Below are 26049 nucleotides of genomic sequence, written 5' to 3'. Positions count from 1 at the left end.
TGGGGTTTATTTTGTTGATGATGTTGAAAAGAGCATGGGGAAGATTATTCAGCTAGTTGAGATTTGTTTTGACCATTCCATGGCCTCTGACTCAGGTCAGCTGGTGAACACTCACTTCTGATGGTTGAGGCTTTAACAAATGTGTTCAGTTTTACTCTAACAAAAAACATCTCCTGACCTAACAGTACAAACTACATAACAGGGCAAACCTCTTTTTTAAAAGTTCGTTTTGTAGCAATCTGAATGCTAAAGGAATATTATTTTATTCCTGATATTAAACTGATATTTTTTAAGCCAGCTGTGGTGGCAGACACCTGTCTATGATCCTAGTGACTTGAGAGGTGAAGGCAGGATGATTGCAAGTTTGAGGCCAGCCTCAGCAACTTAGTCAGACTCTATCTCAAAATAAAAAATAAAAATGACTGAGGATGTAGCTCAGTGGTAAAGCACCCTTGGGTTCAATCACCACTACAAAAAAATGGACTTTTTTGGTCTTAGAAAATTGTATGTGGTTACTGCAGCAGATGTTAAATTTGGAATCAGAGCACTTTTACCTTGAATCCCAGTCTTGTAACTGACTAGCTGCTTATGAAGTTGCTTAACTTTGTTGAGCCTCAGTGTCCTCATCTGCATAATGGTATTGTAGCAGAAGCTGAATGTGTTAAATAGTGCAACATACGAATGTTATAATAGTGCAACACATACAAATGCTCATTTACTACATACTACCACTAAAAATTTCTATGTGTAAAAACAAATACAAGAAGAGTATATTGTCCTTGCTGAACACTAATCTATTTTAAGAAACATGATGTGAGCATCTGTTCTGGGTTGGGCTACGTGGAATTCAGTCAGGCAGAGATGAAGAAAATCATGGTACAAGTTGGATCCATGGTGAGTATTAAAATAGACATGTAAACAGGTGTGATGGGAGGAAGGAGGGGGAAAGAGCAGGGCATTCTGGGACTTAAGACTTGAGGGTCTTTGTCAACACTCTGCAGAAGGGGAACAGATGTAGGTAAGGGCATGTTGAGGTCAGGAGCATGAGCACTAAAGCCAACTAGCTTGGGTTTGAGTCCCTGCTCTGCTGTTGCTGGCTGTATGGCTAGGGACAAGTTGCCTACCACTCACTGCCTCGGTTTTTGCATTTGTCACATAGGTTGGTGGGAGGGTTGACAGAACATATGTAAAGCACTCAGTAGCATAGCTTACGCTTTCAACAACTGCTCATTATTATTTGTAGTACCAGTAGTGGCTGTGTTGAAAGCTTTCTGATATCCTTTCACACTCTTGGGGGTCTAAGGGTATCAGCTGTCACTTTATCAAGAATTAAGACAGGAGCCAGATTTAGACCAAAATATCAGCTTTAGCAATTGATGAAAACTGGCTTGGAGGGCCTAGCTAAGGTATGTTGCAGAGTAGGCTGCTTCATTCACCCATCTAAGGTTAAATTAACTTACCCAAATGCAGTTGTGTCCTCTCTTGGGGCAAGGCCCACACAAGTGAACACCTTGGGCTGGGGGAGAGCGGACTGTGCCTTCAGGTCTCCCTAGCAGACAGATACTGTAGGGCCAATGTGAAACATGCCAGCTCCACTCCAAAAGCTGTCAAAAATGGATGGTCAATGGAAGTTCTTGCCCATCTGCTGGAAAGTGCCTGGAAGGATGACAAAGGGAACCCAAGGACAGAGGAAGGGAGGTTTACCCCTAACAGAAACTTTCACACACATTTGAATTTTGTTACTATTTCTTGATTTGCTGGAAGCCATTTAGAGTTGGTATGGGCAGGTAAAACTTAGTTAACCTTTGGATAGTCGGCTAGCTTTATTGAATAGATCGAAATCACTTACTTTTTTATGCCTTCTTAGAGGTTCTTGGCATGTGTAGGAGGTGAGGGAGGGATGTGGGCCACATTGAGATAGTTGTAGTCCAAATTAGGGCAGCTGAGACCCATCAACTTAAAGTTACTTATCCTGCCCCATGTACAGTTACCTTAACTGATTTAATCTTCCCAATAATCGTGAGGGAGATGGAGTTAGCGTCATCAATTTAAAGAAGAGACTAAGACTCTGAGGGGTTTATGGCTCATCCAAGGTCTTGTAGCCAGTAAGTAAGTGGTGGATTCAGGATTTGACTTGAGTTCACTCTTGTAACCTGAGCCAGTTTGCCTCCCTAAGCCTCAGTTTGGGAGATGTTTTCTGAAAGCTTCTAAGGAGGTTTAGATAATTCCACTCCTGGGATTTTAAACTGGTCAGGACTTTGCAGTCATCCCACAACCTCTTCTCATTTTCTTTGTGTAGAAACTGAGGCCCAGAAGGCAGACATTGGGAGCTTCCCTGGCCTTGATTCAAAAGCACTGCCCTCTCCTCTGACTTCCATCAGAATTGGATTCAAGAAGAAAATGAACTTCTGTGTGTGCCTGAAATGGCTTATTTCAGGCAGAATGAACTAGAGAGAAACACAACTAGTTCAGTCAGCTTTTCTGCTGCTGTGACCAAAAGACCTAACAAGAACAACATAGAGGGTGGAAAAATTATTTGGGGCTCACGATGTCAAGGTCTTGGTCATAGACAGCCAACTCTATTGCTCTAGGTCTAAGGTGAGCCTAAACATCAAGGTGAAAGGGCATGACAACAAGGAATCAGAGAGCTCCACTCGCCAAGAACAAAATATATACCCAAAAGGAAGGCATGCCCTTAGTGATCCCCCTGCCCCAGCCACACCATACAGGCATGCCCGTAGTGATCCCCCTGCCCCAGCCACACCATACCTGCTTGTAGTTACTGTCCAGTTAATCCATTCAAGTGGATTAAAACACTAATTAGGTTAAAGCTCTCATAACCCAATCATTTCACTCTAAATTTTCTTGAGTTGTTTCACACATGAGATTTTGTAGTAAGCCTTCATTGACCTCCTTCTCATACCAAGAACACTGAGCATTTCACTATAGTAGGTAATGAATGTGAATTTAAAGCCCAATTATTCTACACCTTTCCAAACTTTCAAGTTAGTGTCTCAAACTAATAGTGAAGGCTTTATTGACAAGGAGCTAGCTATGTCTTCCATATATGAGGCTCAATTGCACTCCCTGGTTCTGCAGTAGATATTATTTCCATAAAATAATTGTGAATGCTGCTTTTTATTTTTCAACTTTTGCTGTCAATTTACATATGAAATATCAAAAGTTGTAGTTACATAACAAATGGGAAAATAATATATCATGTGGGAATGGAGGATTGGAGATTGAGAGGGGAAGAGAGGTGGAGAAAAGGATGGTGGTGTTGGTTTCTTCAGCAAACTTAAAGGGAGTTAAGAGCTATCATGTGTACTTTTGAGGGGTCAAAGCAGGGTTTCAGGGCTAATTATAGAGACCCTACACCAAGGCAGAAGATCAGTGTTGTTAGGGACACAAATATGGAATTAGACTACCATGATTTAAATAGTAGCTGTGCTAACTTGAACTTGGGCAGATTACTTAACTGTGCCTTGATTTTCTCATCAAAAGAAAGAAAGAGAGAGAGAAAGAAAGAAATTGGGCCAATAATTACTTGTCTTTTTTTTTGTGTGTGTGTGTGTGTATGTGTGTGTTTTTACAATGATAGTTTTTATCTCACAAGGTTGTTTTAAGAATACAATGAGTTAATATGTATAAAGTACTTCAAGGAGTGGCTGGAACATAAAAGTCCTGAGTGTATTTTTATGATGCAACTGCTGCTGAAGGAAAATGTCAGAAGAAATAAAAATTAAACTTTGAATCAGCAAAGACTAAGAAGAAAAAAGTAGTAGTTTGAGAAAGATTATGTTCTTAATGTTTAAAATGGGAGGTCAATGAATACTGTTTAAAGGTGACAAATTAAGAAACAGAAGTAGAACCATTTTTCATAGTAATGGAGGAAATAGAAGAATTAAAAATAGGTCAAGTTGAGTGTGGTTGTCTATGGGGAATGAAGCTCTGGGAGGGGAGATTTTCTATTTCAAAGTTTTTATTACCATAAACATTTTTTTTTTTGCTAGCTTTCTTGAGGTGTAGTTAAGTGATAAACCTCATGTATTTAAAGTATGCAGCTTGATGAGTTTTGACATATATACACATTCATGAAACAAACCATCATCACAGTTAAGATAAACATCCATAACCCTATTTCTCCTTGCCCTAAAAAAGTGCCACATTTAAGCTTCTTTTTTTTCTTTTTAATTTGTAGATGGACACAATGCCTTTATTTTATCCATTTATTTTTATGTGGTGTTGTGGATCGAACCCAGTGCCCTACATATGCTAGGCAAGCGCTGTAACACTGAGCTACAACCCCAGCCCACATTTAAGCCTCTTATTCTAAATAGTCTTTATAGGAACTTACGGGTTTTAATACTTTTGAGATACAGTGTCACTTAGCTCAGAATGCCTTTTTGACTTCAATGAGTATTTTAATGATAATATTCTGATGTTTTTTGAAGTAGTATATTTGTATTCAATTATTTTCTTATCACTTCTGAGTTAAACCATAAAGCTAATAACCAAAATGGTGATTGTCTTTTTTGATGATATGTTTTTAATAGAACACTCACTGTTTAGATGCTAGGATTGCAGCCTTTGGAATGAGATACAGATATAAAGTCTGCCTCAGACTATTACAACTATTTGCTTTTCAAAACTTACATCCATGTGTGGGCCATTTCTTCTGACCAGGGCTTTCCAGATGTGTGTGTTACATGTTCAATTATGATTCACAGGCCACAGGCAAAGGAATAATGTTGCTGAAATAAGTCTCAGTTGAATAGTGTGGCTTCCCTTCTAAGGTTAGCCACCACCCCTTCCTGCCTGGAAGTTCCCCTTAGCTATCCATGTCTATCAGTGCTGGGGTACAGAGCAGGCACCCTATTCTCAATGGGGTGGCCACATTGAGGAGTTTAATTCCATAGTCCAAAGTATGAATTGGAAATATAATTTCAATAGAAAGTCAGGCTAAGCTTTGTGATTACCTCAGTTTTATGGTACTGTTAGTTAATACTATAGCTGAACTGTGCTCTAGGTCCAATGTGGGAGTTTCTGTGGTTTTGTTTTGTTTTGTGGGCTGCTTTGAGAGCATAACTGCCTTTTTATGTCATTGCTTCTATGTAGAAAATGCATTCAGTATTCCAAACAGAAATACAAATGGACTTTTCAAACACAGCCTGTTCCCGATAACTTATAATAGCACTTGACAGAAGAGGTTTGTATTTAAGATAATGTAGTTTGTCTTAGCCTAAGAGTGATACATTTCTCCAAATTATACACTTCCTTGGAAATTATAGGACAAATATATTAGTATTGATTTGATATTGAATGAAAATTGGAGGGCAAATGTGTTAGGATTGATTTCACTAGTTTTATCCAGAGGATTATGATGTCTGTTAGGGAGTGGGCTGTTGATTAACGGCATCTTTCACAGGTCAATAGTAAGATGTCCATGATGATGATGTTCTGTATTTTAACTAACAGGTTTTCAGGAGGCCTGATATAAGGGTAAGGATACCTGGCTTTCTGCAGATGGGCCTCTTCCTTGTGTGTCTATTTAGTGTTCTTTACCTTCTCACTGGTTTTTATGAGTCACTCAGATCAATTTGCTCTGCTGTGTTATAGCTTTAAGTGTTCACTAGAAATGCTTTATTTGTTACAATGTTTTTATGTGCAGTAAAAGCCACTGTGTGTGAGGGCAGGATGCTAAAATTGTTACCAATGTGTACTACTGACTTTCCTTGTACTACATGAATTCTGACCAGATGGATGCTCAGGGCAGGGATTATAAATTTAGGCCTACAGAGACCTCTTTTAACTTTGCTTGCCATATGATTCATGCTAAGGAATTTAGCACCACCCCCTCCCCAAAAATAAAATGGTCAGATGTTGTCCATCCAGTCTAAATAAGGTTTTGAGTCATGTTTGTGTTTGCATGTTGAGTTCAAAAAGCAGGAGTGCTAATCTTTTTTAAAAAAGTACTAAAATCAGTCCCAGTTAGTTTTTAAAATAGAGATACAGCAGATTATAGCTTATATTTTCCTCATGATTTTCTTTCCCTTTATTTCAGAATATTCATAAAGCAAGACAAAGATTGGTAATGTGCATGCAATTAACTCAGCATCAGACATTTAAAATTAACCTGTTTCCATTCAATGAAAACAATGTGGATTTGACAGTATATTTAATGACTTTAGCCTAAAATTTTTAATCTTATTGAAGCCAATGAAGTAGTACAAAAGTAATCAGTTGAGTCAAATTCTTCTATTTTAATTGGTTTACCCTTTTAATCTTGTTTTATTTTGCTTGTGGTAATCATTTCTTTCATTGATTCACATTGTTAAATATTAGTGTTTGCCTTTACACTTGCATGGATTTTGAAATGCAGTGGGGTTTTTTTGTTTATTCATTTTCTGGTTTTTAAAAATCGAATCAAAGAATAATTCCATTTCTTTGTATTTCAAAAATAGGAATTTCAAAAACCTGGCCACATTTAAATATTACAGTGCCTTGAAGTGTAGTTGTACCAACTGTGTACTGAATTCAATCTGATGATAAATTATAAAATGTGATAAGTTTATTGACCAAACTGAAGGTGGGAAATATTGAATTCTTTTAAAGCTTTGCTACTTCTTCACTTTTAAAGAAATATAATCACTGGAACAAAAATTTTATTAAATAAAAATATCTATGCTAAATTTTAATATTTTTAGTCTCTGGAATTTGATACCATTCTTAAAAGGTTTTATAATCTTGTCATTTTCAGTATTCACATTCTTTACACTTAACCAACTGAATTAAAAGTTAGGTTTTTTTAAAGCTTCAAAAATAATTGATTTTGTGAAGAAATTAAACTAAAAACAATGTACCTTTACAGGTATTGGTAAAAAATTGGAGGATATATAACCTTTTCATTTCTTGGAAGCATGTTGTTGATACTGCAATTAGAAATATCTAATAAGATGTTGATTCATCTGTCATAGTATTTAGCAATAAGAAACAGACACATATATGTACATATGTATATATAAAAATCTCCAGCATGTGATATGTGCATGTGTGCAGTGGAACTGACCCTTGGGCAAAATAATAGTTCTTTCGAGTATACAAATAAGTATACTCTAAATTGTATACATACTTAGATGTCTATGAACTGCCTTTGTATTTTGGCCTGACTTTGCCCTTTACCTGGTTTCTGTGGTTTGCTTTATTTTCTATGAGCACATGATGTGCCTGTTGTTTAGTTTCTTTGCTACATGCTATAGTGTTGCTTGATTTTAAAAAAAACAGCGCATTCTTTGAAATCCATGTTTGTTTGCTTTACATTTTCTACTCCAACACAAGCAGAATAGATACTCCCATTTTAAGCTGAGGATGCTATATAGATAGCCTACATTTTATTTTCTTAACTCCAATGGGGCAAATGTTGTGATTTGCAAAGCCATGAAAGTTGTGTCAACTTTTACATGCTTACTGTCTCTTTAAAAAAGAAATTCTGTCCTTTCACCTGTCTGTTTGCACGTGTTTCTCTTTCTCTTCTCTGCCTTTTCTTGTCCATGCACCTGGTGCTGTGCAGGAGATACAGGAAGAACACAATGGCTACCCTTCTGAAGCTGAAGCTGATCAGGTGGCAAGTTCTACGTGTTCATCTGTTTGGATCGTGTATCTAGAAGCCATTTCATACTAGATTTCTAGACAATAAGCAAAGCTTTCCAAATGCTCTTACCACTATATTAGTGTTCTCCTGTCCAAATTTGGTAGATTCCATTATGACATTATTTGCAAAAATTGGTTTATCCAACATTTTGTCAACTAGAAATTTGTTCCTCTGTGCTTCTTGGTTCCTCCAGATAGGGGTTATTGATGAGGTTAGTGACTCTCCATCATTGTACGATTCTAAAGTATATTTCCAGAAACCTAGAGGGGACAGACACATAATGCTAAGGGGCTCCTTGAGTATGTAGACTTTATTTTATTCAAATTTGCATGGTTTGTGCCCTTTGTGAGTGTTTATGGAATGAGTACTTAATTTTTATATTTACTAATCAGTCTACAAAATCATTCCTATTGGAGTACTTCCTCTTTGCTCAGTGCCTCTGGACCTTCTTTGGAGTCTCAAGGCAGCAGTCCTTTCCTCGTTGCCTTAATGTATGAGACCCATAGGCAAACAAGCCCCGGATGCTCAGTTGTTTTTTGTCCTCCACTGCCTAGCCCCACCTTCCATTGGAGACCCTGGGAAAGAGCTCAATTTGAAAACCACTGCTTTGGGCATGCAGCAGCTGCATAAACTGTCCACCTTGAAGCTTAGATTCAGGCTGAAAAGAATAATAGTGGAGAGGCTAGGGTCACTCCTATGGGCTAGAGCCCTCAAGGGCAAAGTCAGGGAGCTGCAGACCTCATCTGGACCTTCAGGGTCATAAGAAGAGAGTTGAGATGAGATCATCAGAGGGGGTTCCTTATTTGGTGAACACTTTGTGCAAAAGGCACCAAGAGAAATGGGTGTAATTGTGAGGTCAAATTTACTCCATCCTTTGATTGTACAATACATGGGTTGGATAAATCAAGGGTCAAATCATGTCCTGTGCAACCTGGTAGTTGCCGCAAAAGCTTAATATAGCACAAGTGTGAGTCCATTCTCCTAACACCAGCTTCATAAAGGGAATCTACTGTACTTTAAAAAACAAGCCTTAAAAACTGTTCTCCTCTTGAGTTCCCATGCTAAAGCTTAATGTGTTCCTTTTACAAACAAACTTCCTATGGTGAAATCAGATACAGTGGGGTCATTCCTTTGTTTTATTCTGATAGTTGATTTTTCATCATTTAAAAAGCATGTCCCAGATTTAATTATCACAAGTGAGGATATTATCTGTTTTACCAAAACATTTATGCCTTGTGTAAATGCACAGGTGTTTCCAGCCACACTTTACATGACTATGGGTAAAGAAGAAAAAGGTTTGCTCCTTAGTCTCTATCTTGACAGCATTGTGCATTCCCCAAATAGTCAATCACCACTGTCTACCACCTGCAATTTTTCATTAGCTAGTCCTGAATTGAGAACTTTACAGTGTTCCATGTGGCTTGCTGGAAAGTTTAGCAGGAATCTTATCTTCTCTAATCCCTTTCAGATTCTATTGATCAGAATAGCTTGTTTTTATAAATATATTTCAAATAATCTATCCCCATTTATTTTTAAGTATAAGTTAAGGGATTTACATCTGTATAATATATATTATAATAAGCCTTACCAATTTATTATTTGAAGTAATGAAATTGATTAAAGTAGCTTTCTTACTTTGTAACTATTCTATAAAATTAGTCACTGGTTCACATAATAAATTAAGGCAAATTTTCAAATTAAGGTTTCTGTTAAGATATTTTAATATTTCTAAAACCAGGCATTTAAAAGTATACATATTGGCTTATGTTTTGTTGCATAAAGGTATAGTCCAAATCAGATAGATGTGAGCATTAAATCTAAAATGATTCTCCATGTTCCCTTTAATGTGTTAATGCCTTAAAATTTTTGGCTGAAAATAACTAATCTGTACTAAAAATTAAACAGAATAAATTGTTTAGAAGTAATGATTGGTCCTAATATATATTATATTAACCATATATCTTTAGATAAGGAGAAAAATGGACCATGTATTTTGTTCCCTTTCAGAAAAAAAGACATACCTCAACCAACATTTTAGCATCGAATTTGCTATTTATATTTTAACATTTTTCTTTGTTTAAAAAAAAAATATGAAACTACTCTTTATAGTGTTTCTAACTTGACCTTTAAGTCCCTTTAATGAAAAATTGAAATATTCTTGTAACTATGAAAAATCATTAGTCATTTTTAATTTTCAGTAATTTAGATTAGAATTATAAAATACATCCATTTTGCTTTACAAAATTATTGCCGAAAACTTGGTGTTGTTCAACCTGTTTTCCACTGAACACTAGTGGCCTCCCGGTGTTGACAGGTATTCCTTGGAAATGCAGCCCCTGTTCAAATAGGTATGAGACATGCATTATTATACTTTAGCGCCCTCTTGCTGCCTTGGTGTACATTAACACACTAAAGACTGTCTCACTAAACAAATAGCTTAACTTGTTTTGTTTAACCCAGCATTTCCCAAACTTTTCTTTTTTTTAAGATCTATTCACATTTCTTGGGAAATTAATGCTCTGTGAAGCACAACTTGGGAATTGCTAGGGTTTTGATCACCTTAGTTTTATTTATGACACATTTTGTCCTACATGCCAGGGTGAAAATGAGTGGTTTCCTTGGCAACATCTCAGAGAGATGGTGGTGACTTTGAATAGGTCCCAGATTCAGTCTCCAGTTCCTAGCACTGTACTCCAAGAGCACTGCTTTCTGACCTCCCCTGAATTATCTGGCACCATCTAACCAAGCTTATAAGAAACTGGCTACTGGACTGTAATGCCGGTCTGGTCACTTAAAAATGTGGGCATGAAATGTGCTGGCATGAAATGTGCTGGCATGAAATGTACAAGGCATCGTTCTAGTATCATTGTCGCCATACAGGAAACTAGTAAGACATTAGCAGTTTTCTTGGTGTGCTTGAAATTAGCACAAAACTGAATTGGTTTGAGAAATGCCTGATGAGCATATCCTGCTCCACAGTACAGACTAGAATATTGGTTGAATATCTCTTATCCAAAATGCTTAGAACCAAAAATGTTTCAGATTTGGGATTTTTTTATTTTGGAATATTTTAATGTATATAACAAAATATCTTGGGGATAAGACCCAAGTCTAAAATTAAATTTGTTTCATGTATACTTTATACACATAACCTGAAATTTTATACAATATACAATATTTTTAGTTCCCGTGTTTTAACTGTGACCCATCACATGAGATCAAGTGTAGAATTTTCCACTTGTGGCATCATGTAGGTGCTCAAAATATTTTAGACTTTGGAGCATTTCAGATTTGGATTTTTTAATTAGAGATGCTCAACCTGTATTCTTTTCTACTAAATGAGAACATACTCTCTTGTGGCCTGGATTGGGTAAACTGAAAAATTCCACCCTCCATGTCCCATGTTAAATACTTGGTGTATGTGTGTGTGCACACATACGTGTGGCTGGGTTGCAATACCAGAGCCTAGAACTTTCCTAGGTTATGTTCTGAGACCATTCTTTGATATTTGATTAGGGTTTGGGGTTTCCTAAACTGTCTCATAGGCTGGGTCATTTCTATGGCAAGCCAAGCACCTACATCTAATGTTTTTATTTGTATTAGTTTCATGCTCAGAAGGTGACCTTTTTTTCTGACCTTATTTCCAAATTCTGGAGGCATCTTATATATTAGCTATATATGTAGTGATTACAGTATCTATCTGTCATGTCAAGGCCCTTCTGTATTAATGCTTTCTCACTGTGAAATGTAAATATGTTGTAATAATTTGCTAGAATATGCAGCATGATGTCCTGTGATGCTGAGCTTTGAAACTGTCTTTTAAAGGGAGGGGGCATACATTGTGCACGCTTACATAGCCTTGTAGAGAGCACAGAACACCACATTTTTTTCAGGTGTACAGATGTAAAGTAAGATTTACTCCTGTTTGATTTTTTTTTTTTTTTGCCAGGCTCTAAGGGATGGAAATAAGTTGGCACAGATGGAAGAAGCGCCACTTTTTCCAGGAGAATCAATTAAGGCTATTGGTAAGTTTAATGCATACATTTTGCTTATAGAGATCCCGAAGATGAAATGGCACTTCATTTGTGAGTACAGGTTTTATATAAGCTGGATATCAGCCAGACCAATTTGGGGACAAATGAACTAGGTCTATTAATTCTTATTACTGTCATCCTGACCTTAAGAGATAGAAAATTATAGAGGATCCCATTAAGCTGTAATTGAGTATTAGTTGGCATTACCAAGAGAAGAGGGTCCCAGCTTTTCCTGATGAACCGAGAGGTAATTAAACACTTAGTGTAGTGTCAGTTCACTACTTTATTGAAATCTTTCACCATATAGAAAACATATTGGTAAACAGTCCAAATCATATTTTAATAACAGTTTTGAGGACTTGATTGTAAAGATGATGGCACGAGTGCTCCCATATCCCTCTGTGGTGTGTCCTCAGGCATTTTAGAAGGTAGTTGATTGTACCATGGGTGGATGGGAGGGGCAGCTGAGTGCCAACTTTTCTTTCTTTTTTTATTTGTTCTAATTAATTAAACATGACAATAGAATGTATTTTAACATATCATACATAAATGGAGTATAACTTCTCATTCATCTGGTTGTACATGATGTAGGTTCACACGAGTCATGTAATCCTATATGCACAATTCATTTTTCTATCCTTCTTACCCTTATTTCCCCTCCCCTCCCTTCACTCCCCTCTGTCTAATCCAAAGTACCTCTATTCCCTAGCCCTTCCTTATTGTGAGCTAGCATCTGCATATCAGAGAGAACATTCGGCCTTTGGATTTTGGGGATTGGCTGATGTCACTTAGCATGATAGTCTCCAGTTCCATCCATTTACTGGCAGATGCCAAAATTTCATTCTTTCATATGACTGAGTATTATTCCATCATGTATATCTAGCACATTTTCTTTATCAATTCATCAATAGTAGGGCACCTAGGTTGGTTCCATAGCTTAGCTATCAACAATAAATGTTGGTGAGGATGTGGGGAAAAGGTACACTTATACATTGCTGGTGGGTGCCACGTTTTTATATCATCAGTTTGTTGGGTTGAACAATCTGCTTTGCGAGGCTGAGCATTTTCTTCTTCCTTCATGGCTGTCTCTCAAAGGTATGTGCTCAGTTTCATAGTATGGTCATCTTGTATCAAGAACATTTGAGTAGCTAGGTTCTTCTACCTAAGTCTTCAAATAACTCTTCCTGCTGAATATCCCAGTCTGGGCTCTTGGCTTATCCATTTTTGGTTTTCCTTGGCTTCTGCAACTTGATTCTCTCTTAGTCTCTGACTGTTTCTTCTTCCAGCCCTGCTCCATGCTGCCTTCTGAATGATCTGTTTAAATTTGAGCTAAATATGTCTTGCCCTTGCTTTTTCTCCAGACCTTATTAACTATACAGATTGAAAGTGTACAATGTGTAGAGGGGTTTATTTACTTTATCACTGTTCCAAAGTCCACTTAGAAGAGATTAGAGCTGATCTAGATGATTGATCACATTGTATGTATATCAGATACACTTTGAATTAGTAAGGAGTGTTATGAAAGCTTGGATTGCAAGTTTATAGTTGTCTTTTTAAGAAGAGAAGACTTCAGTGGATCCAGCTGTAGTTCTTTCTCTCCTGTTGGTTTCTCCTTTCACTCTGGAAATGGAACTCTGGGAGAAGGATGCTCCCTCCTGGCTCCATTCCTCTCCCAACTGTTGGAATATATATGTTAAGGATATCTGCACATCCTTAAGTGGTTTAAGTATACTTTAAATGCCTCCAGTGGGTTTCAAAGGGTAAGTAAATTAACCCCTACTTTTAAATAAAATATATTCCTGGAGGCAAAGTATTAAAACAGGTCATTGTAAAGTAAAGTACTCTCCATGGATTATTATTTCAGTTTGTCACTGTCAGAATATGAAGAGTTTTGACACAGTATATGCCTGGGAAGTCATTATCATAGTCAATGTAGTGAATGTATCCATCATTACCATCCAAACCAGAGGTTTCTTTATGTCCCTTTGTTATTCCCTACTTCTGGTATATTCCTCCCTATCTTCAAGTGCTATAAACTAGATTATATTTTCTGGTATGTTTAGAAATTAAATCATTGTATATATTCTTTATTGTCTAGCTTCTTTCAATTTGTACTCATTTTGGTATCCATACTGTGATGAGAGTCGACAGTCATTCCTTTCTGTTGCTGAATAGTAATTCATTATATGGACACATGACAGCTTGCTTATGTGTTCATCTATTGGTGGATATTTGGGTTGTTTCTACTGGTTGTGTGCTACAAATAAAGCTGCTGTGAACATTTATATACAAGTCTTTGTATGGACATATATTTCCTTTTCTCTTCGGTAACTATCCCTAAGGTATGGAGTATCTGGGTCATATGATAGGTGTACAATGAACCATTTACGAAACTACTAAATTATTTTCCAAAGTGACTGAACCAGTATATATTCTCACCAGCAATATATGAGCATTTCAGTTCTTCTTTCCAATCTGAGTGTCTTTTAATTATTTTCCTTCCTTTATTTTTCTTGCTTGAACCTCCAGTATAATGTTAAAGAAAAGGTGAGAGCAGACATTCTTGTCTTGTTGCTGGTCTTGGGAAAGTATTCATACTTTCACTATTAAATATGATGTTAGCTGTGTGGGGTTTTTTGTTTGTTTGTTCTTGTGGATGCCTTTTGTCATGTTGAGGAGGTTCCTTTCTATTCCTAGTTTGCTGAGAGTTTTTATCAATAATGAATGTTAGATGGTGAGGTGCTAAGCAACTCAGTGAGACCCTGTCTCTAAATAAAACAAAATAGGGCAGGAGATATGGCTCAGTGGTTGAGTGCTCCTGAGTTCAACATTCTGTCATATTCTAACAAAGAATATGAATGTTAGATTTTGTCAAATGCATTTTCTGTATTGATTAATATAATCATTGATTTTTCTTTAGTTTATAATATGGTGGATTATATTACTTAATTTCTGAATGTTTAATCAACCTTGCATTCCCCGGATAAACTCTATTTTCTTATAATGTATTTTGTTGGCTTGATTCATTTAAAATTGCAGAAACTTTACATCAATTTTTATGACATATTGCTCTGTACTTTTCTTGTAATGACTTTGTTGGTTTTTGCATCAGAATAATGCTATCCTTGTAAAAATAAAAAAGTGAATTAGAAATCATTCTCTTTTCCTCAGTCTTCTGGAAGAGTTTATTTCTTCCTCAAATATTTTGGTACCTGAATCTTTAGTCTTATTTAAAATATATATATATATATATATATATATATATATATACACATACATACATACATACTTTTATTTTATTTGTTTATTTTTATGTGGTGCTGAGGATCAAACCCAGTGCCTCAGGTGTGCTAGGCAAGCACTCTACCAATAAGCCACAACCCCAGTCCTCTTTAGTCTTCTTTATGGGAAGGTTTTAAGTAAAAATTTAATGTCTTTAGTAGTTGTAGGATTACTTGGTTGTATTTTTTTAATGTCCATTCTCTTTTTAAAAAATAATTAATCAATTTATTTTAATTAGTTATATATGACAGCAGAATGCATTTTGATTCATTGTACACAATTGCAGCACAACTTTTTGTTTCTCTTATTGTACATGATATAGAATCGCACCACATGTGCAGCCATACATGTACTTAGGGTAATGATGGCCATCTCATTCCACCATCTTTCCTGCCCCCATGCCCCATCCCCTTCCCTACTCCCCTTTTCCCAATCAAAGTTCTTCCAGTTTTCCCATGTGCCCCCCCCCCTTATGGATCAACATCCACTTATCAGAGAGAACATTCAGCCTTTGGCTTTTTGGAATTGGCTTATTTCTCTTAGCATGCTATTCTCCAGCTCCATTCATTTGTTATGTATGACAGCGGAATGCATTTCAATTCATAGCACACATATAGAGCACAGTTTTTCATGTCTCTGGGTGTACACTAGAGTCACACCATTTGTGTCTTCATATATGTACTTGGGATAATGATGTCCATCTCATTCTACCATCTTTCCTACCTCTATGTTTCCTCCCTTCTCCTCCCTCCCCTTTCCCCTATCCAGATTTCCTCCATTCCTCACATGCTCCCCTCAACCCCCATTATGGATCAGCCTCCACATATTAGAGAAAACATTTGGTATATGGCTTGAGATTGGCTTACTTCACTTAGTATAATGTTCTCCAATTCCATCTATTTACCTGCAAATGTTGTGATTTTATTCTCTTTTAACGCTGAGTAATATTCCATTGTGTATATATACCACAGTTTCTTTATCCATTCTTCTATTGAAGGGCATCTAGGTTGGTTCCACAATTTAGCTATTGTAAATTGTGCTGCTATAAACATTGATGTGGCTGCGTTACTATACTATGGTGTTTTAAGTCCTTTGTGTATAAACGGGGGGGTGAGGGGATAGCTGGGTTAAATGGTGGTTCCATTCCCAGTTTTCCAAGGAATCTCCATACTGCTTTCCAGAGTGGTTTCACCAATTTGCAGTTCCACCAGCAATGTATGAGTGTGCCTTTCTCCGCACATCCTTGCCAACACTTATTGTTGTTTATATTCTTGATAACTGCCATTCTGACTGGAGTGAGATGAAATCTTAGAGTAGTTTTGATTTGCATTTCTCTAGTAATTAGACTTGTTGAACATTTTTTTTCATATATTTTTTGATTGAGTATATATCTTTTTCTGAGAATTGTCTGTTCAGCTCCTTGGCCCATTTATTGATTGGGTTATTTGTTTTTTTGGTGTTAGGTTTTTTGATTTCTTTATATATCCTGGAGATTAGTGCTCTATGTGGCAAAAATTTGCTCCCAAAATGTAGGTTTTCTCTTCACCTCACTGATTGTTTATTTTGCTGAGAAGAAGCTTTTTAGTTTGAGTCCATCCCGTTTATTGATTCTTGATTTTATTTCTTGCAATTTAGGAGTGTTTTTAAGGAAGTTGGGGCCTAATCTGACGTGATGAAGATTTGGGCCTACATTTTCCTCTGTTAGGCACAGGTCCTTGATCCACTTTGAGTTGAGTTTTGTGCAGGGTGAGAGAGAGGGGTTTTAGTTTCATTTTGCTGCATACGAATTTCCAGTTCTCCTAGCACCATTTGTTGAAGAGGCTGTCTTTTCTCCAATGTATGTTTTTGATGCCTTTGTCTAGTATGAGATACCTGTATTCATGTGGGTTTGTCTCTGTGTCTTCTATTCTGTACCATTGGTCTACAAGTCTATTTTGGTGCCAATACCATGCCATTTTTGTTACTCTAGCTTTATAATATAATTTAAGGTCTAGTATTGTGATACCTCCTGCTTCTCTCTTCTTGCTAAGGATTGCTTTGGCTATTCTGGACCTCTTATTTTTTCAAATGAATTTCATGATTGCTTTTTCTATTTCTATAAGGAATGACATTGGGATTTTAATTGGAATCGCATTACATCTTTATAGCGTTTTGGGTAGTATGGCCATTTTGACAATATTAATTTTGCCTCTCCAAGAGCGTGTGAGATCTTTCCATCATCTAAGGTCTTCTTCATTTCTTTTTTTAGTGTTCTGTAGTTTTCGTTGTAGAGGTCTTTCATCAGTTTTGTTAAGTTGATTCCCAAGTATTTTATTTTTTTGGAAGCTATTGTGAATGGGGTAGTTTTCCTGATATTTCTTTCAGAGGATTCATCACTGATGTTTAGAAATGCAGTTGAACTTAGTTGTATTTTTCCTTCCAAGTAAGCTTTAGTAGTTTATATCTTTCTAGAAATTTGCCCATTTAATCTGAGTTGTCGAATTATTGTCCAGTTGTTTATCACATCCTCTTATTATTCATTTAATATCCATAGGATATGTAGTGACATCACTTTTCTCATTTTTATATTGTATTATGCAGGCTTTTCTTTTTACCACCATTTTCTTTACCTTTTAACAAACAGATACCTAGAATTGACCTAGACACTCCATTCTTTAGGTATTTACCCCCCCCCCAAAAAAAGGAAATACACATCTAAAGACTTGTACGTAAATGTTTTTAGCAGCTTTATTTGTAGAAACAACCCAAATATCTAACAATAGATGAATGGATAAGCAAGCTATCATGTATCTTTATAGGAAAGACTTTTCAGCAATAAAAAGAAGTATGAAAACATAATGGCCATTGCAAGAATACTACAGAGCAATATATCATACATATAGATGTAAAAATTCTAAAATTTTTTTTGATTCTTTTTTTTATTATTAGTTGTTCAAAACATTACAAAGCTCTTGGTATATCATATTTCATACATTTGATTCAAGCAGATTATAAACTCCCATTTTTACCCCATATACATATTGCAGATTCACATCGGTTACACATCCACTTTTTTACATACTGCCATACTAGTGTCTGTTGTATTCTGCTGCCCTTCCTATCCTCTACTATCCCCCATCCTGTCCCCTCCCCTCTCCTCCCATCTTCTCTCTCTACCCCATCTACTGTAATTCATTTCTCTCTCTTGTTCTTTTCCCCTTTCCCCTCACTTCCTCTTATATGTAATTTTGTATAACAATGAGGGTCTCCTTCCTTAAACATGCAATTTCCCTTCTCTCTCTCTTTCCCTCCCCCTCTCGACCCTGTTTAATGGTGATCTTCTTCTCATGCTCTTCCTCCCTATTCTGTTCTTAGTTGCTCTCCTTATATCAAAGATGACATTTGGCATTTGTTTTTTAGGGATTGGCTAGCTTCACTTAGCATAATCTGCTCTAGTGCCATCGATTTCCCTGAAAATTCCATGATTTTGTCATTTTTTAGTGCAGAGTAATACTCCATTGTGTATAAATGCCACATTTTTTTATCCATTCATCTATTGAAGGACATCTAGGTTGGTTCCACAGTCTAGCTATTGTGAATTGTGCTGCTATGAACTTCAATGTAGCAGTATCCCTATAATACGCTCTTTTAAGGTCTTCAGGGAATAGTCTGAGAAGGGCAATAGCTGGGTCAAATGGTGGTTCCATTCCCAGCTTTCCCAGGATCTCCATACTGCTTTCCAAATTGGCCGCACCAATTTGCAGTCCCACCAGCAATGTACAAGTGTACCCTTTTCCCCACATCCTCTCCAGCATTTGTTGTTGTTTGACTTCATAATGGCTGCCCATCTTACTGGAGTGAGATGGTATCTTAGGGTGGTTTTGATTTGCATTTCTCTGACTGCTAGAGATGGTGAGCATTTTTTCATGTACTTGTTGATTGATTGTATGTCCTCCTCTGAAAAGTGTCTGTTCAGGTCCTTGGCCCATTTGTTGATTGGGTTATTTGTTATCTTATTGTTTAATTTTTTGAGTTCTTTGTATACTCTGGATATTAGGGCTCTATCTAAAGTGTGAGGAGTAAAAATTTGTTCCCAGGATGTAGGCTCCCTATTTACCTCTCTTATTGTTTCTCTTGCTGAGAAAAAAACTTTTTAGTTTAAGTAAATCCCATTTGTTGATTCTTGTTATTAACTCTTGTGCTATGGGTGTCCTATTAAGGAATTTGGAGCCCAACCCCACAATATGTAGATCGGAGCCAACTTTTTCTTCTATCAGACGCAGAGTCTCTGATTTGATATCAAGCTCCTTGATCCATTTTGAGTTAACTTTTGTGCATGGCGAGAGAAGGGGATTCAGTTTCATTTTGTTGCATATGGATGTCCAGTTTTCCCAGCACCATTTGTTGAAGATGCTATCCTTCCTCCATTGCATGCTTTTAGCCCCTTTATCAAATATAAGATAGTTGTAATTTTGTGGATTGGTCTCTGTGTCCTCTATTCTGTACCATTGGTCCACCAGCCTGTTTTGGTACCAGTACCATGCTGTTTTTGTTACTATTGCTCTGTAGTATAGTTTGAAATCTGGTATTGCTATGCCGCCTGATTCACACTTCCTGCTTAGAGTTGCTTTTGCTATTCTGGGTCTTTTATTTTTCCATATGAATTTCATGATTGCTTTATCTATTTCTACGAGAAATGCCATTGGGATTTTGTTTGGCATTGCATTAAACCTATAGAGAACTTTTGGTAATATCGCCATTTTGATGATGTTAGTTCTGCCTATCCATGAACAGGGTATATTTTTCCATCTTCTAAGATTTTCTTCTATTTCTCTCTTTAGCTTCTGTAGTTTTCATTGTATAAATCTTTCACCTCTTTTGTTAGGTTGATTCCCAAGTATTTTATTTTTTTTGAGGATATTGTGAATGGGGTGTTTTTCCTCATTTCTGTTTCAGAAGTTTTGTCCCTGATATACAGAAATGCCTTTGATTTATGCGTGTTGATTTTATATCTTGCCACTTTGCTGAATTCATTTATTAGTTCTAGTAGTTTCTTTGTAGACCCTTTTGGGTCTTCTAGGTATAGAATCATGTCATCTGCAAATAGTGATAATTTAAGTTCTTCTTTTCCTATTTTTTGCCTTTAATTTCTTTCGTCTGTCTAATTGCTCTGGCCAGTGTTTTGAGAACTATATTGAATAGAAGTGGTGATAGAGGGCATCCCTGTCTTGTTCCAGTATTTAGAGGGAATGCCTTCAATTTTTCTCCATTCAGAATGATGCTAGCCTGAGGATAGCTTTTACAATGTTGAGATAGGTTCCTGTTATCCCTAGTTTTTCTAATGTTTTGAACATAAAGGGATGCTGTACTTTGTCGAATGCTTTTTCTGCGTCTATCGAGATGATCATATGGTTCTTATCTTTAAGTCTATTGATGTGGTGAATAACATTTATTAATTTCCATATATTGAACCATCCTTGCATCCCAGGGATGAATCCTACTTGATCATGGTGCACAATTTTTTTGATGTGTTTTTGTATCCGATTCGCCAGAATTGTATTGAGGATTTTTGCATCTAGGTTCATTAGAGATATTGGTCTGTAGTTTTCTTTCTTTGAGGTGTCTTTGTCTGGTTTCGGAATCAGGGTGATGTTGGCCTCATAGAATGAATTTGGAAGAGCTCCCTCTTTTTCTATTTCCTGAAATAACTTGAAAAGTATTGGTATTAATTCTTCTTTAAAGGTTTTTTAAAACTCCGCTGTATACCCATCCGGTCCTGGGCTTTTTTTGGTTGGTAGTCTTTTGATTGCTTCTTCTATTTCATCCATTGATATTGATCTGCTCAAATTGTGTGTATCCTCCTGACTCAGTCTGTCAAATCATATGACTTAAGAAATTTATTGATGTCTTCACTATCTTCTATTTTATTGGAATATAGGTTTTCAAAATAATTTCTAATTGTCTTCTGTATGTCTGTAGCATTTGTTGTGATATTGCCTTTTTCATCCCGTATGCTAGTAATTTGAGTTCTCTCTCTTCTTCTCTTCGTTAGCATGGCTAAGGTTCTGTCAATCTTATTTATTTTTTCGAAGAACCAACTTTTAGTTTTGTCAATTTTTTCAATAGTTTCTTTTGTTTCAATTTTGTTGATTTCTGCTCTGATTTTAATTATTTCTTGCCTTCTGCTACATTTGCTGTTGTTTTGCTCTTCCTTTTCTAGGGCTTTGAGATGAAGTGTGAGCTCATTTATTTGTTGGTTTTTTCTTTTTTTGAGGAATGACGTCCAGGTGATGAATTTCCCTCTTAAAACTGCTTTCACTGTGTCCCATAGATTCCCATATGTTGTGTCTGTATTTTCATTTATCTCTTAAGAATTTTTTGATTTCCTCCTTTATGTCTTCTGTAACCCATTGATCATTCAGTAACATATTGTTCATTTTCCATTTGATGTAGGATTTTTCCTTCCTTCTTTTATCATTGATTTCCAGTTTCATTCCATTATGATCAGATAAAATGCATGGTATTATCTCCACCCCTTTATATTTACTGAGGGTTGCCCTATGGCATAATATATGGTCTATTTTTGAGAAGGATCCATGTGCTACTGAGAAAAAGTATATCCACTTGATGATGGTTGATATATTCTATATATGTCAGTTAAGTCTAGGTTATTGATTGTGATATTGAGTTCTATAGTTTCTTTATTCAACTTTTGTTTGGAGGATCTGTCCAATGGTGAGAGAGGTGTGTTGAAGTCACCCATAATTATTGTGTTGTGGTCTATTTGATTCTTGAACTTGAGGAGAGTTTGTTTTATGAACGTCGCAGCACCCTTATTTGGTGCATAAATATTGATAATTGTTATGTCTTGTTGGTGAATGGTTCCTTTTAACAGTATATAATGTCCTTCCTTATCCCTTTTGATTAACTTAGTCTTGAAGTCGATTTTATTCAATATGAGGATGGCCATGCCTGCTTGCTTACAAGGACTGTGTGCGTGGTATATTTTTTCCCAACCTTTCACCTTCAGCCTGTGTATGTCTTTTCCAATCAGATGTGTCTCCTGGAGGCAGCATATTGTTGGATTTGTTTTTTTAATCCATGTTACCAGCCTATGTTGCTTTATTGGAGGGTTTAAGCCATTAACGTTTAGAGTTACTATTGATGTATGGTTTCTACTTCCAGCCATGTTTGATTATTTATCTTTTTTTTAAAATTTGCTTTGTTTCTCCATGATTAGCTTTCCCCCCGCCCTCTGTCTTTACTGAGGTACTTCCCACTGTTGGTTTTGGTTATTGTTTTTCATTTCTTCCTCGTGTAGTGTTTTGCTCAAGATGCTTTGCAATGCTGATTTTCTGGCTGCAAATTCTTTTAACTTTTGTTTATCATGAAAGATTTTTATTTTGTTGTTGTACCTGAAGCTTAATTTTGCTGGATACAAAATTCTTGGTTGGCATCCATTGTCTCTCAGTGTTTGAAATATGTTGTTCCAGGATCTTCTCGCTTTCAGCGTCTGTGATGAAAAATCCGTCGTTAACCTTATTGGTTTACCCCTGAATGTAATCTGCCTCCTTTCTCTTGTAGCTTTTAATATTTTCTCTTTGTTCTGTATATTGGATATCTTCATAGCAATGTGTTTTGGCATTGGTCTATTGTGATTTTGTATGCTCGATGTCCTGTATGCATCTACAATTTGTACATCCGTTTCCTTTTTTATTTCTGGAAAGTTTTCTATAATTATTTCATTTATCAGGTTGCTCATTCCCTTGGTTTGAACCTCTATACCGTCCTCTATCCCAATGACTCTTAAGTTTGTTTTTTTATGTTATCCCATATCTCTTGGATGTTTTTCTCATGATTTTTTACTAGCCTTTCTGAGTTGGCTAGACTCTTTTCAAGGTGATATATTTTGTCTTCATTATCTGACGTTCTGGCTTCTACTTGCTCCACTCTGTTAGTGATACTCTCATTTGAGTTTTTAATTTGGTTTATAGTTTCCTTCATTTTTACAATTATTGTTTGATTTTTTTTATAATCTCTATCTCCTGATAAAGATGCTTATTTGCTGCTTTTATCTGTTTATGTAATTCATTTTCAATGTGTTCTTTCATTGTTTGAATTTGCTGTCTCATATCCTCTTTAAGATTCTATTCCATCTGTCTAAGGTATTCCTTGAGTTCTTTATTTGACCATTTTGCTGATGCCTCTAGGTCCTCCTGAATATTTAGGCTGTCCTGCATTGTTTGTACTCCTTTTCTTCCTTGCTTTTTCATGCTGCTCATGTTACTTCTTGTTGTGTTTGACTGCTGAGTTACTGTTTACTCCTATAAATTTATTTGATGCTTGGGAGGAAAGGTATTAGAAGGGAAGGGAAGAAGTCACTAAGGAGAATGAGAGTAAGCAGGTAGAATTCAAGGAAGGGGAATAAGGAAATTGAAAAGAAATGAAAAGACAAAAGAAAAAAATAGAAAATAAGAAAAATAAAAAAGAATTAAAAATAATAAAAATAAATAAATAAAAATTTAAAAAATGAAAATAAAAAACCCAAATAATAATAAAAAAGTTTAATAAATGCAGTCTTAAAGTTTGATTAACTTCTCTTCCAGTAGGTGGAGCTGTGCCCACCAGGCCAAGCTTCTCCTCTCAATAGGTGGGAACCAATCACTGTGCAGCAGCTCCTCCTCCCAGACTGGGCGGGTCTCCAATCCTCAGTGCCTAGGGCCTCCTCTTGTGCCTAGTCACTTACCCAGTTTTCCTCAAGCCAGGCCCCGCTCACCGGTGACACTCACCACAATACTGGCTACATGCCAGGTCTGCTACTCCCGGGAGCCCTATTTTCTTGAATGAGTGGGCATACTCTCCCTGCTTGCCCTTCCCTCAGACCCTAAGTTTGTGGAGCCGGGGGCTGAGAACCCTCAGCGTATTTTGCTTGCCCTCCGGTAGCCCTGCCCCCGGTAACTGGTGTAAGAGACCTCAGTTGTCAGCACTGGTGGGAGCAGTAGCCGGGGGTTCCGTGCCGCCGGTCCTGCACCACTCCTGATTCCCTCGGTCTGACTATCGTGCTCACGGGAGAGCTGGGAGAGGCCCTTAAGGTTTCCCTGCTGTGTGGAGCCGGGGGCTAGGGGGTTACACACCTGTCGCCGCTGGTTTCAATGAAGTTATCTCCTCTGCTTCATTCTGGTGAGGTCAGTTCTCTGCCATGGTGGTATCCCATGCAAATGGCGACAGTTCATTCCCTTTGCCGGGTGACCAATGCAACGGGTGGGTCCTGACTGGCTCTCCCAAGCCCCGTCTCAATCCTGTGGCCACTGCCTATGAAGGCTCAGTTGGTATTAACCTCCGCAGGTTCAGAAAGGCCGACCAGTTGTTTCAGCGGGATCATTTAGTGCTGAGTCACAGCGGTTTGTCTGCGAGACGCAGGCGAACGGGAGCTTGAATTCATCCGATCCGGGCTCGGTGTGTGTTCTGAGAGGCCCAGACTGTTCGCCCCAGATCCACGTCAGCTCAGCATTGCCTAGTGATCCTGAGCAAACAGCATTTAGACGGTTTAAGACTCCCTATGCCCACGCAGCTGAAGAGGTCAGAGACTTGATCTCTCCAAGCCCGCCGCCATGTTGGATTCCTAAAAATTTTAATAAGTCAAATCCAACAATATATAAAAATGATACTACATAATAAGCAAGTAGATTTTATCCTGGGAATTCAAGGTAAATTTAATATTCAGAGATTAATTAATCCCCTAGTTAGAGGTTTATCAATTTTATTGATCTTCTCAAAGTATCAGCTTTTAGTTTCATTATTTTATTTTCTATTTCATTTAGTTCCACTCTGATCCTTAGTGTTTCCTGGGTTTAATTCTCTCTTCTTTTCCAGTTTCTTGAGGTAGGAGCTATTGTCATTGATTTGCGGCCTTTCTTATTTTCTAGTCTAGGTGTTCAGATTTTCTTTCAATTGCTTCTTTAGAAGTGGTATCTCACCAATTATGATGTTGTGCTTTCACTTTCATTCAAGTAAAAATACTTAAGTTTTCGTTTTGATTTCCTTTTTGAACCTTGGGTTATTCTGGAATGTGTTGGTCAATTCCCACATATTTGTGAATTTTTTCCAATTTTGTTTCTTCCATTTGTGTACAGAAAACATACTTTTAATGCCTTGAATATTTTTATATTAATTAAACCAGAGACTCTGCATCTAATAGAAGAAAAAGTAGGCCCTAATCTTCATCATGTGGGATTAGGCCCCAACTTCTTTAATAAGACTCCTATAGCACAAGAATTAAAACCAAGAATCAATAAATGGGATGGAATGAAACTAAAAAGTTTCTTCTCAGCAAAAGAAATAATCTGTGAGGTGAACAGAGAGCCTACATCCTGGGAGCAAATTTTTACCCCTCACATATCAGATAGAGTACTAATCTCTAGGATCTATAAAGAACTCAAAAAGCTAAGTACCAAAAAAACAAATAACCCAATCAACAAATGGGCCAAAGACCTGAACAGACACTTCTCAGAAGACAATGTACAAACAATCAACAAATATATGAAAAAATACTTATCATCTCTAGCAATCAGAGAAATGCAAATCAAAACTACTCTGATATCATCTCACTCCAGTCAGAATGGCAGCTATTATGAAGACAAACAACAATAAGTGTTGGAGAGATGTGGGAAAAAGATACACTCATACATTGTTTGTGGGACTGCAAATTGATACATCCAATATGGAAAGCAGTATGGAGATTCCTTGGAAATCTGGGAATGGAACCACCATTTGACCCAGCTATTCCTCTCCTTGGACTATATCCAAAGGACTTAAAAACTGCATACTACACGGACACAGCCACATCCGTGTTTATAGCAGCACAATTCACAATAGCTAAACCATGGAGCCAACCTAGATGCCCTTCAGTGGATGAATGGATAAAAAAAAATGTGGCATATATATACACAATGGAATTTTACTCAGGAATAAAAGAGAATAAAATCATGGCATTTTCAGGTAAATGGATAGCGTTGGAGAAGATAATGCTATGTGAAGTTAGCCAATCCCAAAAAAAAACAAATGCCAGATGTATTCTCTGATATAAGGAGACTGACTCATAGT

General features: G+C 36.8%; 1 protein-coding gene across 4 annotated transcripts in view; it reads left to right on the top strand.

Annotated features, from left to right (window-relative positions):
- Nucleotides 1–26049, top strand: part of Mtmr1 (myotubularin related protein 1) — a 76954-nt gene that overhangs the window by 12529 nt on the left and 38376 nt on the right. For 2 of the 4 annotated variants that reach the window (XM_026403518.2, XM_077793959.1), the window contains exons 3-6: nucleotides 5479–5502; nucleotides 6065–6091; nucleotides 7571–7621; nucleotides 11601–11676. In XM_026403518.2, the coding sequence (XP_026259303.1) occupies nucleotides 5479–5502; nucleotides 6065–6091; nucleotides 7571–7621; nucleotides 11601–11676 (178 nt within the window). Of the gene's footprint in view, nucleotides 1–5478; nucleotides 5503–6064; nucleotides 6092–7570; nucleotides 7622–9898; nucleotides 10000–11600; nucleotides 11677–26049 lie in introns of those variants that run through there. The other 2 variants (XM_026403519.2, XM_026403520.2) reach the window with 2 other exon arrangements.

The sequence above is a fragment of the Urocitellus parryii genome, chromosome X (genome assembly GCF_045843805.1).
Source record: "Urocitellus parryii isolate mUroPar1 chromosome X, mUroPar1.hap1, whole genome shotgun sequence".
In the NCBI taxonomy this organism is placed as follows: Eukaryota; Metazoa; Chordata; class Mammalia; order Rodentia; family Sciuridae; genus Urocitellus; species Urocitellus parryii.
Note: the sequence above shows the minus strand (reverse complement) of the source record. Positions and strands in the feature narration are given on the sequence as shown.